The sequence below is a fragment of the Thermobia domestica genome, chromosome 3, assembly GCF_964235325.1.
Source record: "Thermobia domestica chromosome 3, izTheDome1.hap1.1, whole genome shotgun sequence".
Classification (NCBI taxonomy): Eukaryota; Metazoa; Arthropoda; class Insecta; order Zygentoma; family Lepismatidae; genus Thermobia; species Thermobia domestica.
The window spans coordinates 85,079,708-85,093,985 of record NC_137456.1 but is presented as its reverse complement, the minus strand read 5'-3'; the positions used below and the strand labels follow the sequence as shown (position 1 = coordinate 85,093,985).

Genomic DNA, 14,278 nt, shown 5'->3' with positions numbered 1-14,278 from the left:
TTTTTTTAAGTGAAATATTCTTTGACTAAATTTGCAAGCCTACAATTCCATGACGGATACGGCCTGTTATGTATCTTTACTGTCTTATAGTGACTACAGCTAATTCTGAGATCACTCTGCTAATCAACATTACCTCATCGGAAATTGAACCAAATGAAAACACAATAATCTATTCGTAATATTTGTGATGGACGAACACCGTGTGCATAGCTTTTCTCAGAATTCTCCTCTGCCTCCTCCTTCACCTCACCATTATCATCCATCTCATGAGTGTTTTTTTTTTTTTTTTAATTAATTCAGTGATTAATTTGGTATTTGCGTCTTATTGCTATGCTGGTAAGGCTAGTAGAGACAGTCGCTTCTATAAATGAAGTTCGGATGATATAGCAAAGACAAGAGAGCGGTTGGGAGCCTTAATGGATTTTATTTATTTATTTTTGTTTTTAAACTTAAAATAAAAAAGCATAGAATGAACTTGGAATTATACTTCATCACTTATTTCTAAACCTGTAACAGTCAGAATTCTGAATCCTGTTACGTAAGTTTCAATCTTGTAATTAAAAATTAATTAATTAAAAAAAGTAGTTGTTTTCGATACTTGTTATCTAGTTCCAGTCCTCCTGGCTACTCGGAACATCATTTAATTCGTAAAATAGCTCAAATTGTTATTGGTGTGAAAAGTTGCAATTTGGAATGAAATAAACGAAATGTCACGCGGTACGTGTCTTATACGCGATAGAGCTTTTTAAAATTAATGATTTATCTGGTTCTGTATTTTCAGACTATGAATGGGCATGGGATGAAAGTTTGACATCAGCTTCAGCTTTATTGAGCAAAGACAACCGTGAAATCAAATTTCATCCAGGCTACAGCTCTGGAACGGCAGCGGTTCGAGGAGACAAATGCTTTACTTCTGGCTATCATTACTATTGGGAGATAAAAATGCTGACACCTGTGTATGGAACAGATGTTGTAAGTTTCATTTATGTACAATCTTCAAATGTAAAACCTATTCGGACACATTTTGGTAATGTAGAATATACATTCTGAAAAATTATTACTTGTAAATACAAATTTTCAGTAGTGTTTTACACACAATCCATGTAAATTTATTCAAATTTTGATATATATAGGTGGATCTGTGTAAGTATGAATAATTTTGGTACTAGAGCAACGAGGTTAGTGGTAGGTACTTTTTGCATATGTAACTTTGTTTTATTTTGAGAAATAAAAGTTTTTCGTGTTTTATCAATTGGTCCAGCAGTCTGGAACCACTATAATAACATGGATATGTGTGCATATAGGTTAATGTTATGCCCATATGCTTTTGGAAGAGAGGGAAACTATTCACATCTATACCAAAATAACTCCCATCTTAAATACAGATGGAAAATTTTCGAATGGAAACATAGGGATGTGTTACACGAAGCTGAAATTCAGTATAGCAGTCTTAAGTTTTCCATACCAGTATTCTTTATCAAATTACACATCAGGTTTTCCCTTCCTTGCAATACGGGCTTAAATAATACGTTCGAAGTGGTAATATTAGATTAAGTCTCTTCGTCCAGTCTCTATATACCGTATTGAGAATGTCCGGTGCAATATTTGAGTAGCATATCCCAGTTATGTATTTCAGGTGATCAATATGCAGAATTTTTGAACGAGTGTGCTACATACGTCCTATAGCCTAAAGCAACGTTAAGTCAGGGGAGCATAGTGACTATTCAATAGATTCCCCTGCTACCTATATACTGACACGTGAGCTGGAAGTCCATATATTCCCCGCGTTGCGACCACTGTAAAGGTATGTCGTCATATTGAAATAACTCCGAAAAATTTGGATCATTCGTCAAGAGCGATGCTAAACGGTTTGATCCAGCAGGTGCAAATAGTCATGGAAGTTAAGTGGACTGTCGGTTAAGAACGGCCTTTCAAAACTAGTTCCCCATATTCCACACTATATAAGAAATAGCAGCTATCCGAAGCATATTCACCCAGTGAGGATTAGATGCAAACCAGTCTGACTTTTGCACATAAAAGTTTACTACATCACTGAAGTCACTGTGGTCCACTGTCATTTCTGGTTCATTTGTTCTCCAAATGGAACTCTTCAGTCAGAAACCTACCATCCACACAAAGTTATTACTTTATATGAAAGCATCCTTGGACCTACTTGTTTTGATTTATTCACAGTGGATTCTCTCTCTGTATCTGAATTTCGTAGTAAGTTTTTTCACGATGATGTTAAAAATGGAAGGACGATCTCCAAACGTTAGGGCATATTGTGACAGGCTTTTCCTATTAACTCTAAAAGCATACACGTGACAATAAATAACGTTACTCAGTACCCACATAATTCTGTGTTATTTGTGATTGCATACTTGTAATCAAACCGCTTTTAGTATATACTTGTATCTGTCTTAACTTTGTCAATATACCGTCAGGTTATTAGAATATTTTCGATGCTAGGTAATATTTTCCTGAAAGATAGTAAAGCAGCTCAGTTACCTTACAGCCTAGTCTGCTCTACTTTGAACAATAGTATCTTTCTGTTAAAATGTTGTAGGAATGTAATAATTTATAATTATACTGCTGCTGTAACACATGATTTCTGATTTTAGTTTTGCTGAATATGTGCATATCATCTATACGTCCCTCATTTCGATTTTCATTGGAATTTATGTTTGTGTTTGCAGATGGTTGGTGTTGGAACTACACAGGTAGATCTGCAACAGAATCGATATCGCTTTTGCAGCTTATTGGGCTCTGATGGTGAATCTTGGGGCTTATCATACACAGGTGAGTATTAATTATGTCATGCGTAAATTCCGTTTGACAAATGCAGATTTTCGTAGATTCAGACTTTTAATTATAGTTTTCTGTTGCTATATGTAAGTTTACAATCTTAAAAATTATTTCGGAAAGACAGTATAGCTCTGTTAATAGCTCAGAAGAAATGTCAGCAATCAAAGGATGCATAATAAGCAAAAGTAAAAGTTGACAAAAACTGTCGAGAACTACCTCTCATTTTCAGAATGGAACTTTTTAAGAAATCAGGTTCAACGTTATAAGCATAATTTCGAAAGTTGATCAATAACTTCAGTAGCTGAACATAATCATAGTGCATCAACATACCTTATACATGAAATCTTTAAACTGTTTAACAGTTCAGTCTATTGCAAAATAAAGTTACAGATTTTAAATAAAATCCAGCATTCTAGTTCTTTCGTATTATCGGATGTAGAAACTGCAATTTAATGTGACTTCGCAGCAGGAAACCGGCGAGAGTTGATGTTCGGAACCCACCTTAAGCTGTAGATCTATGTTTCATATAGTCTCGCCGCTAAACTCACCAATCTAATCACAGTTTAAAAACTTAAAAACGTCAAGGGATGGTATGAAGTTGTAGTAGCTTGCATGGATCAAAGACAGAACTATGATTCAGTTTCTGACGTTGAGCATTGTGATAGAATTTCTTTCTTCTCTTATATGTTAATCAAGATCGGACCTCCAGCTTGTATTACTGTTCCATCAACAGCAAAAAGATAGATAGAAACCTCCAGATCTTCTACAATTCTCGTAATAAAATTTGTAATAATAAATTAAAACCTTTCTTTCGCTAGACAAGGCTGCTGTAATTCTCTTAATATCTCGGGTGATGTATTCTGCTTTCGTTGCGTCTTTTTCTCTAGAGTCACAGGTCCCAGGTGATAAGTGGCTATTGATGTTTAACCATTAGCCGTTCAACTATGTACCATCACAGGCAACAAACTGGAAAAGCAAGCAAGTCCAATTCAACACAAACTCCTTTCTTGTTCTACCCGTACAAAAGTAAAACATGTAATTTAGTTTGAGTGTATATGGACAGTTATATACAGATAATAAAAATGCTAAGAAAAGGACAGAGTAGCGAAATTTAAACTGACAACAGTGCTTTTCAATGTTTCGTGTAAAATCTTTACTGGTTTTGAGTCAACGTGATCTCTCTTTCGCAGACGGTAGAAAACAAGGAAAAGGAAAAATGATTGAAAGTGCGTAGGATAAAATCTACAGAAATAGACAAACAACGCATAAAACCTCGCTACCACTTTGTGAATGATTCCGTGGTGACAGCATTATATGTGTTGGTTTTCATGAGGCTCTTCTATATTATTATATTATCAACTCGAACTATTTCTTTCGTAATAATTCTCTTTCATTAGACATCCGTCTCTTTTAGACTAAAGTGCATGAAGATTCTATTTCGTTTCTGTATAGCAGTGGACTCCCAAGATTTCTGTCAACTATTGTAGACTACCGTACATTGTTTCTCTGTAATAATTTTATGCTGCATGCTTTTCATTGCCTTTATTTTGTTGGTTTTGTTGTTGTTGATGAAATTTTAGCGTCCCTCTCAGCAGCGAGGCTAAGTGGATATACACCTTACAGTGGATTTCTAACGTGGGATCTGAACCACGTAAGCTCCCACCTGGAATCGAATTCGTGATCTCCCGCGCCAATTTATTAAGCCAATACGTGTATGATTTTCTATGAAACATTTCAGAGGTTTTTGTTTCTCAAAATCTTCTTATTCCAATGCTGAATTTTTGCCTTTGACATCCACGTTTAGTAGTTAAAGAGGTTATCCGGCATTTCTGGATGATCTGTCTAGTGTAATGATCTAAGATGCGAGAACAGCAGTTACGTCACGTGATGGAAAAAATACTTCGATACAGTCTTATCAAACATATGACTTTGACTTTGCATTCATGATAGCGGTAACTGACTATGAATAGCTATGGCCGATCACATAATGCACTTTTGAGCTCCTCCGTGGCTAAGCGGTTAGCGTACGAGCCGCCTTTGGCGTGGGAGATCCGGGTTCGATACCCAGCGAGAGCTCGTAGTTCGAATTCCACGTTAATCAGTAGGTCCACGTCTCATAGAGCCTCGCTGCTGAACGGGACGTTAAATCCAAAATCAACTAAGATAATGCACTTTCAAGTGGATGATAGGTTTGCAGTACGAGTGTATCTCGTTCTTAACAGGAATTTGGTACATCGTAACAAACGTGGTTTCCCCTTTGAGAATCGAACCTGGATGTAGGTGCCCGAAGGCATGTGCACTATTTATTCAGATACACGGGAACACTAGATAGTGAAAGTAATAATAATGTAGAATCCCGCCTACTTATTATATACTTTTGGAGTTTAAATCAGGGATATCCTGTGATTTTGCACTTTTAAGAAAAGAAAAAGAAATAATTAAATTCACCATGTAAATTTTGAATGCGAAAATATCTTTCTAATGGGAAATAGTTGGTCGACTGGCATGTATCTTTATAACTTTCAACTTTTGACCTTTGATTGTAGACCGACCTTTTTGTTTGTATTATTTTTTTCTTTCGTGTGGTATTTTTCTTGTGATAACATACAGTTACATTACATATATATATATAATTTTAAATAGTAATAATAATCAAATATCTTATCTAGAGGACTTCATTGAAATTGGATTCACTTATTACAGATGTAACAAGTTATGATTGTGAAGTTTGTTTGTAGGAATAATATACAAACAAAACTATAATTAATAAATAATTATTATATTAGTTCTGTCAAGACTTGATACTCTTAATACGAGCACTAAAATGGTAGATAAATTGATTGATAAGTAAATACTTCTGTAATAATTGTGTATATTCATGAATACGAATTATGAAACATTGTTTCATGTCTAATAGTGACATGCATGTGTATTTCTTTTATGAGTCTTGAGCGTTCCGTTTTGATACAAATTAAATTGAGGGGAAAAATAAGAAAATTGAAGAGAACGAGTGTTTGAGGTAAATTGACGTTTATCTATCTTCCTTCTCACTTCTGCTCTCTGTAAAGTTATGTTTTTATTTTAACATGAAATATAAAATGTATAAGGAACGACCATTTCCGATTGACATTTCTCTGTAATGTTCTCTTGCATCTATATTAAAGAATATTACGTGTACAGGTCGACACTTAACGTCCTCACTTCGCAACATAGGTTCTGGCTTTAAATCCCATTGAAAGTTTCCTCCAGTTTTCCCTCCGTTCTGCCCGGGGTCACAGTGGCTCATTGGGAGAGTATTCATCCCTGATAAGAGTGGTTCCTCGTTCGATCTCAGGTCATGTGAGCTTGTGATGGGTTTTCCGATTTCCTCCCACATTCTCATTACACTCATTCTTAATCATTCATTTCCATTAATCGTCTCTCTCCTTTAGCTTACAGAGTATACCCCGTGGAATGTAAAATAGAATAATCATTTCAGCCACTGTTTGCATTTCCTTTTGAACATTTATTTTCTTCCGGTATTTTTCATGACTTAATCTCAGGTTTTTCTAACATCATTCTTATTGCTGGTTCAGCTTATCCAACAAGAGTCACTAAGCTTACTTAATCTTTCTGTCTTTCCTTGAAATACTGTCTTTTCTAAGTAGGGCCTTTACCACTATTTTTTCTGACAAAATATATTTAATCTGAGACACTACTTCTGTCAAAGGGGCCGTGGTGGCTCAGTGGTAGTGTTCACCTCTAGTGCATAGAGTACATGGTTCGATTCCAGCTCGTGCCAAGTGAGCTTTGTGGTGGACAAACACCGTGTGCGTGGGTTTTCTAGGGGTCTCCCGTTTCCTCCCACTTCCTTCCACCATTTCATTCATTTCTCATCACCGTTTCCTTTTGCCTAGCCGGCATAGGCGTGGGACGTAAAACTTTTTTAAATTATATTTTCCCCTACCATTTCCCCCTATTCTAACGTAGTGTTGATTCATATTAAGTTTCCGATTAGTCGATTTGAATGTGGAGAAAAAATAGAAAATTTCCCCTTACCCCCTTAAGAGTGAATACTTATTTTTATCAAAGTGACGTAATAAAAGCCTAGTTTGGAGTAGGTACTAACTACGTTCAAGAATTCTTTTCATGAGGTTTGGCCCGTTACATATACGTAAACGTTCCAGTTACGGTAGAAAGGCCATTATAAGTATTAGTACGATATATATACGATTCTGAACGAAAACTTGTGAGTATTGAATGATAAGTGGCTCGTCTCCTGTACAATATGAAATGATTGGATCGGTATATTCTCAAAATGTTTGGCCCATGAACTGTAATCTAAAAAAAACTGTATACTTTTATTTTTTTCTTTTCTTTAAGATCCTACAATCATAGGAGTAAGGTGCGAGTTTCAGACTTACATTCGATTAGTGTTCCAAAATGATTAGAAAATATTGTATTTTATTTCTGTTTTAAGCAAAATAAATGAATTTAAATCATAGTTTTCTATATATTAAAAAATCATTTTATTTAAGTTGTAATACAAACCACTTTGAAAATTAATCAACCCTGTTAATAATAATGAATTATATATTCAACCTCCTTTCTCAAAAGAACACATATATCCTCAGTGGTTTCAGACTTAAATTATTAATGTATCTCAACAGTTAACATGAACTGAAACATGTCTCCCAAATGAATCAATGGACATTTCCTTTTTGATCAAAGGTTGTAATTTAAAAACACCATTGTGTAGAACTAGTCTTTAATATACGACATACCAAAAATCTCAGAAAAATATTTCGTCGTTTCGGAGATACAACGCTTCAAACAATGGAAAAATGAGCTGCTTACGTCACGGCAACACAGCTATAGGGGTTTAGGCGTGACGTCACAGGTCAGTATCGCTCTGTGAGTCTCATTGGAAGGTTTAGGGAATATTTTCATATTCCAGTTCCTTACTGCAAATTACAAATAAATTTAGTAGAATAGTGAAAGGAAAATGGCAAAATAAGTAATACGCTTACTGTATATAAACGCAACGTGTTAGTAAGACTTATTTTCCTAGCTTGAAATACATTAATGGTCATTTGTAATGTTCTATCATTATAAATATTTTACATACTTGTACACTTAAGCAGGATTACTTTACTATTGTATTACCCCAAAAACATTAGAGTCTAAGCACTATGTCAGTTCAAATTAAGTCATGCACAGATTGAGAATATCTAGGCCACCACATTATAGTTTTTCTTTATTTTGAAGATTTGTCATGAATCTCCATGCTATTATACTACGGCTACAAATAAGCACTTTCTGCTCCAAAAAGCTCTTAATCCTTTTAAAAATATTCATGTCCTATTACATCCTTTCATTTGTTCTACTATTTATTCTGCATATTATCAATTGGTCACCCCACACCATTTCTACCAACTATTCTTATCTTAATGCTACAAGAATCTATCATATAGCGCTTTACTTTCTTATATATTTCTACAAGGGAAATGCTTTCTTAGTCACCGCGGTGGTTTGAAGTTGGAGAAAGCTGTGGTGAATAGAGGCAAACATATGGTTAGACTGTCGAAAGACCATCATAAACAAGATAAGTGCTCGGGAATTTTTCTTGTGACCTAGGCGCCGGTTCTCAAACCTAGGCACCATAATAATACAATTTCATACATGGGTCTTCATAATTTTATTTTTTATTTAACTTATTTAGGAGCCAGACTCCTATTTCCAATCGCCTTGACTACCTAGCGTGCAGGATTTTTCGAGCCTGAACAAGAGGAATATTGACAGAAATTCATTATGTTTTACTTATGTTATCACTTTGAAACTTCAGCCTTTTCTTTTCAATAACCTTACACGAAATAGTGTTCTAAGTATACAAACATAAGTTTATTGATATTCTTTCTCCCCTTCAGCCAAGCCCGTATCCACTGGAGGCAGCCAGCCCCCCTAAATTTTTACTGGTCCCCTAAAATTTTCAAGGAGGCTTCCAAATAAATTTTAATATGGTAGTGAACTTATAATATGGTTGAATTATCCCCCCTAACTTCTGCCGGGTCCCCCTACACTTTTGGGATGGCTACAAGCCTGCCCTCTGCTCTGAGGTGATTAATGTTTGGTATGTGGTGGTAAATTTGGAAAAGATTATATGGTGAAAGTATTGCGTTTTGTGTTCTGAGGTTCACAAGTAAAAAAAATTAAAAAAAAAAAAAAAAAACGTCAAAAAGCAAACGTTTTAAGAGTTCAGCCTTTGGTTAAGTTTCGTCCAGTAGATTGATTTCTCTTATATTGTTTCACTCACTGGCAGAGAATATTATGTTCATTACTCGTCACGACATATCACAAACATTCATTATCAAAGGACACAGTGGATCAATAGTGGAGCGCTCATCTTTAGTATGAGGGGTACCTGGTTCGAATTCAAGCCATATGAATTTGTGGTGGACAACATGTCTGGTTTTCCTCGCGATTCAGGCGTTTCTTCAACATGACCATTCCATCGATTCTTTTATAATCATTCACTCTCATTAATCATCCGTCTCCCTTTGCCTACAGGACATATTGGTGGAACATAAAAGTAGAAATTCCATTTTATTTTATTCAGTCATAAGAAACTGTAACTAGTGTGTTATCATTACTTTGAGACCACATCTGTTTATTTGTTGGTTTAAATGTTAACTCATGTGCTTAAAACACTTGAGCCAATTTGTAAATGTTCACATGGACTAATATAAACAATTTACGAGTATGTTCCATGGGCTAAAGAAAACGAAAGTAAGCGCGAAGATATATGATGAAATAATATTGCTAATGTGTAAAGTAGTTTGATAATAGCACTGGTAAATTATCAGAATGCTCATGAATATAATTATCATCGTAAGTTTGTGCGTTCTTGTGGTGAACTCAATAAAGAATTTAGATTATTTTTACTTGGAGAAATGTTTTTTCATGTATCAATTCCCTTGGGTTTCCACCTGAGCGGGTAACTGTCGAATCCACGATGAACTTGCATATAAGAAATCAGCACTATATTATCAAATAACTATGCTTTTATATTGTTAATTTTTTCTTAAGAAAGAATAAAATTTGCTTCGTAAGGTCGGTCGGTGACCGAAACATGAGAATATTAATTAGTTTCTTACCTCAGGCTGCAAACAATGTCAATAATATAGCAAATTAGTACACTTCAACTTTGTTCTAAGATATTCAAGTATATTCAATTTCCATTACACCTATGTAGAAGTTGTGTAGTTAATGTTAGTAGTTGCCATTTTGGGTCGTAGTGATATCAAGTACTGTAAGTCATCAATGTTGCACAACAGTAACACAGTATTAAGAGAGCGTAAGGATAAACTATCAGGCCTATTGTCGGGTACTTTCAAAAGCCGGTTTCGGTTTTCCAAAAATTGAAAACCGCGCCTACCACTAGTTTCAGTAGATCGCGACTATAGGCCTCATAGTTTACCCATACGCTCTCGTAATACTGTTACTGTTGTGCAACATTGATGACTTAAAGTACTTGATATCACTACAACCCGAATATGGCGACTATTAACGTTAACTATATGACTTCTACGCAGGTGTAATGGAAATGTATGACTGAAAAGCCAGACAGAGTGCGTAACTAGATGTGGGTGTCCGGGGCAGACCACCCCAACATCTTCTCACCTCAATTGCTTGAAAACGCTCACCTTTGAGTCTAGTTTTTTTGATACATTATGTTATACTCGTCATGTAGTTCAAACTAAGCAAGAGAAAAATATATCGCAGTCTTCACGTTTTCGAGATATGCGCATGCGCACAATTGTTTTCACATTCTGCGCAGTTCTGTGCAGGTGCAGACAATTCGTTTTAATTTCGTTTTAAAGCTATCATGTATCTACTATGGCTTGCAAAGTTTGCTTGATCTCGGTGGATCCATTCTCGAGATATATCGACAAATGTCATCTTTAATGAATCGACTCTATCTCAGAAACTACAGCTTTTTCGACAAATTCCTGCTAATTACATTAGTTTTGCAAGGTGTCCTATTTGTCTACCAAGTTTAATCAAAATTGGTTGTCGTGTCCCAGACACCTTAAGTCACCTTTCATTATAGTTCTCAATTTTTACATTAGACGCAGTAGCCCATAAAAGTGGTTACAAAAAGATGGTGGTTTCTGTTGAGGAGGGATTAATATTAAGTTGATTAAATGTATGTGTCAAAGATTTGTTTTTATCTGCTTAAGTTGTGTTCTTGTTTATTTTTTTGTAGGTACACTTCATCATAAAGGGGAAACTACAGAATATGGTCCACGCTTTGGACAAGGGAGCATTGTGGGTGTTCATTTGGATATGTGGGAGGGAACTCTTGAATTCTATCTGAATCGTCAACCACTTGGTAAGTAATATTTCTTTCATGGTTTTTGGGTATTATTGCAATGGTTAATTTACAATAAGAATTGCTGGCGTTTTTGTGTTGTTGCCTTGAAAATGTATTACAAAGTATATATTTTTAAATTTTTGTTGTTCATTGCGTTTTAGTTTTGTAGTTTACGCTTGCTGGGTAAAATTTAGTTTTTGCAGTTACTGTTATCTCACATTTGCTCATGTATATAAAACCATGCTTTAATGTATCTTAATGATTCCCAAATAAATATGTCTTGATTTTGAAGACTTGTAATATGTAAATCATTCGCAGTCTTTGGACGTTTTATGCTTATTCTGTTTGTTGATGTTTTCTATTTTTGATACAGAAAAAAAAAGTTTATATTTGCGTCCGGTACTACGTTGCCGGTGAGATGGATTCTCACTCCCATTTTGCAAAGAAAGAAACCTGAGCTTTCTTCAATAGCGTTTTAAGAAGCAAGGTTGAAAGCCAGTTGATAACATTTTATACACCAGCACATGTTACATCTTGTACAAGAAGAAAGAGTTACTTATCCCATTTGAATTCAACAATTACGGATGAATTTATTTTATTTTATATATATATATATATATTTATTTATTTATTTTTGGATGGCTGAGTTAAATTAAAATTTATTTATTTATTACACACACACACACACATATATATATATATATATATATATATATATATATATATATATATATATATATTCGTGCATCACGTAGTTCAAAACTGCGTGCAGCAGCCCTTCCCGCTGGTCTAGCTAGCGAGTGTACCTTTGGTTCACGGGCAGCGTCTCAAGGCAAGTACCATACTTATGCAAACACAGTATCAAAGCTGGAAGTGGTTCAGATTTACTATTCCGGTTTCAATATTGATTTTTTTTTTAATCGATTCATTGTCCCAAAAATAGGTTCCAACTAGAAGTGGAGCCGCGATAGCTCAATGGTAAAGCGTTCACCTCTGGTGCATGGGGTCCTTGATTCGACCCCAGCTCGTACCAAGTGACCCTTGTGGTGGACAAATACTATGTGCGTGGGTTTTCTCGGAGTTCTCCCGTTTTCTCTTACTTTCTTCATTCCACCGTTTCATTCATTTCTCATCATCACCGTCTCCTTTAGCGTATCCGGCATAAGCGTGGGACACATAACTTAAAAGATTTTCAAACCAGAAGTGGTTCACAGTAACCATTTCCAGTTTCAGTACTTTTCACCATAGAACAAAAGAATAATAAATAGCAGCAAGTGGTTCCTTCAGTCGATTCAAGATCCCAAGAGAACATGCCATTACAACTTGCAACACTACAAAACCCGAAATGTTTTTATTTCTTCCGCTTTCAGTACTGACTTCTATAGAAGACAAACGGTAAGAGATATCGTGATGTAGTTTTTGCAATCGATTCAACTTCACAAAAATATGTTCCGTCTTCTTTATTAACCCTATATTCAAACCGAGAATTATTCAGATTAATAGTTTCTGGTTTTATCGTTTATCAGCACAAAACAAAGAAAAGTAAAGATAACAAGTAATAGCTTTTTGATACAGATTCAGCGTCAAAGGAATTGATCTTATTAATCTACTGCAACTACTGCTTATTGATGTACTACATCTAGTTTGAGTAGTGAATTCGAATAGTTTGGGAGTGCTCCCGCGTGACGTAGTCACTAACTGTTTGGTTTAAAAAAAAAAAAAAAAAAAAAAAAAAACCCTTTGTCAATTCAACTAATTGTCAATTGCCTCAATAGATGGCACGGGAGGTGTCTTCCCGCTTTAGGTTGTTGCCCTCATAGTTTTTGTTTTGAAATGTAGGTCACAACCAGTGTGTGGCGCGCGGCTTTTCTAATCGGTGTAACGGTGTGTGTGTGTTCGTGTAAATTCAAGTAATCTTACCAAAACCAATAGTAAACATTATATTCTATTATACTCAACTTTAGTATACATCTCTCTTGTTGTTTTCGATTCTTTATAATAAATTCTCATCATTTATCTATCAATTATTGTGTGTGCATTATGTACATTTTTTGGTCCACGCCGGACCGGATAAAGAACTAGCAATGGAAAACAGTCCAAGGTCCTCCGGATTTCTAGTGGTGTGAATCGAACTTTTCTCTTCCCGTGTTCCGTCGTCGTGTCGTGTCCGTTGTCTTTTCGTGTGTTCACAATGGAACAATTTCGTAGAAAAAAGGCAGTTGTAAAAAGAGAAGTGACCCGACTTCAGGGGAAAGTAGCGACTCAAATTCATAACCAAGACTTCAACGTGTAATTTTACATTGAAAAATGCAAAGAACAGGACACAAAATGTAGTGAACTGGTGAATGAATTGGAAACTGTGTGTGATGAATCGAACTATGAAGCGTTTGACAAAGAAATTAGTGAAATACAGGATAAATTAGAATCAATGTTGAGCAAATTATTGAACTTAAAAAGAAGCAAGCAGTGGTACAAACTCTAGTGATGCTAAATCTGATGTAAAGCTCCCGAAGTTAGAACTTCCTTACTTCAGTGGTGAGATTCATGAATGGATGTCATTCTGGGACTTATTTAGTGCATCAGTACATAATAACCAAACATTGACAGGTGCTCAGAAGCTACAGTATTTAAGGGCTTCTGTGCGGGGTGAGGCAGCAAACCTCATTCAGTCGATTCCTGTAACCGGTCAAAACTACGAAGTGGCGTGTACTTTGTTAAAAAAACCGATATGAAGACAAGAGAGAAATAGTGAATCAAACTCTGAAAAGACTTTTCGATATACCGAAAGTGAGTGAAGTGTGTGCATCTTCATTAAGAAAACTTTTGGACTTTTAGAATCTGTGCGTGTGCTAAAGGCACTAAATGTGCCTGTTGAACACTGGGACGTAATTCTTGTGCATGTGACATGTGAAAAACTTGACTCAGACTCAAGGCGTCAATGGGAACTGTCGTTAACAAGTACGCCTACCAGTGGTGAATTACCATCATTCCAATTATTAACTGATTTTCTAAATCAGCGAGCCAAAGCGCTAGCTGCAGCAGCGAGTGCAGATACAGATCAAAGTGCATCAACACCCCAAAAAACCCCCTTCACCATCAAGAACAAGCCCCCAGGTGTTT

The 14,278-nt window shown here is 35.6% G+C and overlaps 1 protein-coding gene across 3 annotated transcripts in view; it reads left to right on the top strand.

Moving 5' to 3' along the window:
• The window catches only part of LOC145680569 (SPRY domain-containing SOCS box protein 3), a 90,553-nt gene that overhangs the window by 18,976 nt on the left and 57,299 nt on the right, over positions 1-14,278 (top strand). For all 3 annotated transcript variants that reach the window (XM_081751209.1, XM_081751210.1, XM_081751208.1), the window contains exons 3-5: positions 782-972; positions 2,697-2,799; positions 11,051-11,176. In XM_081751209.1, the coding sequence (XP_081607335.1) occupies positions 782-972; positions 2,697-2,799; positions 11,051-11,176 (420 nt within the window). The remainder of the gene's footprint in view (positions 1-781; positions 973-2,696; positions 2,800-11,050; positions 11,177-14,278) is intronic.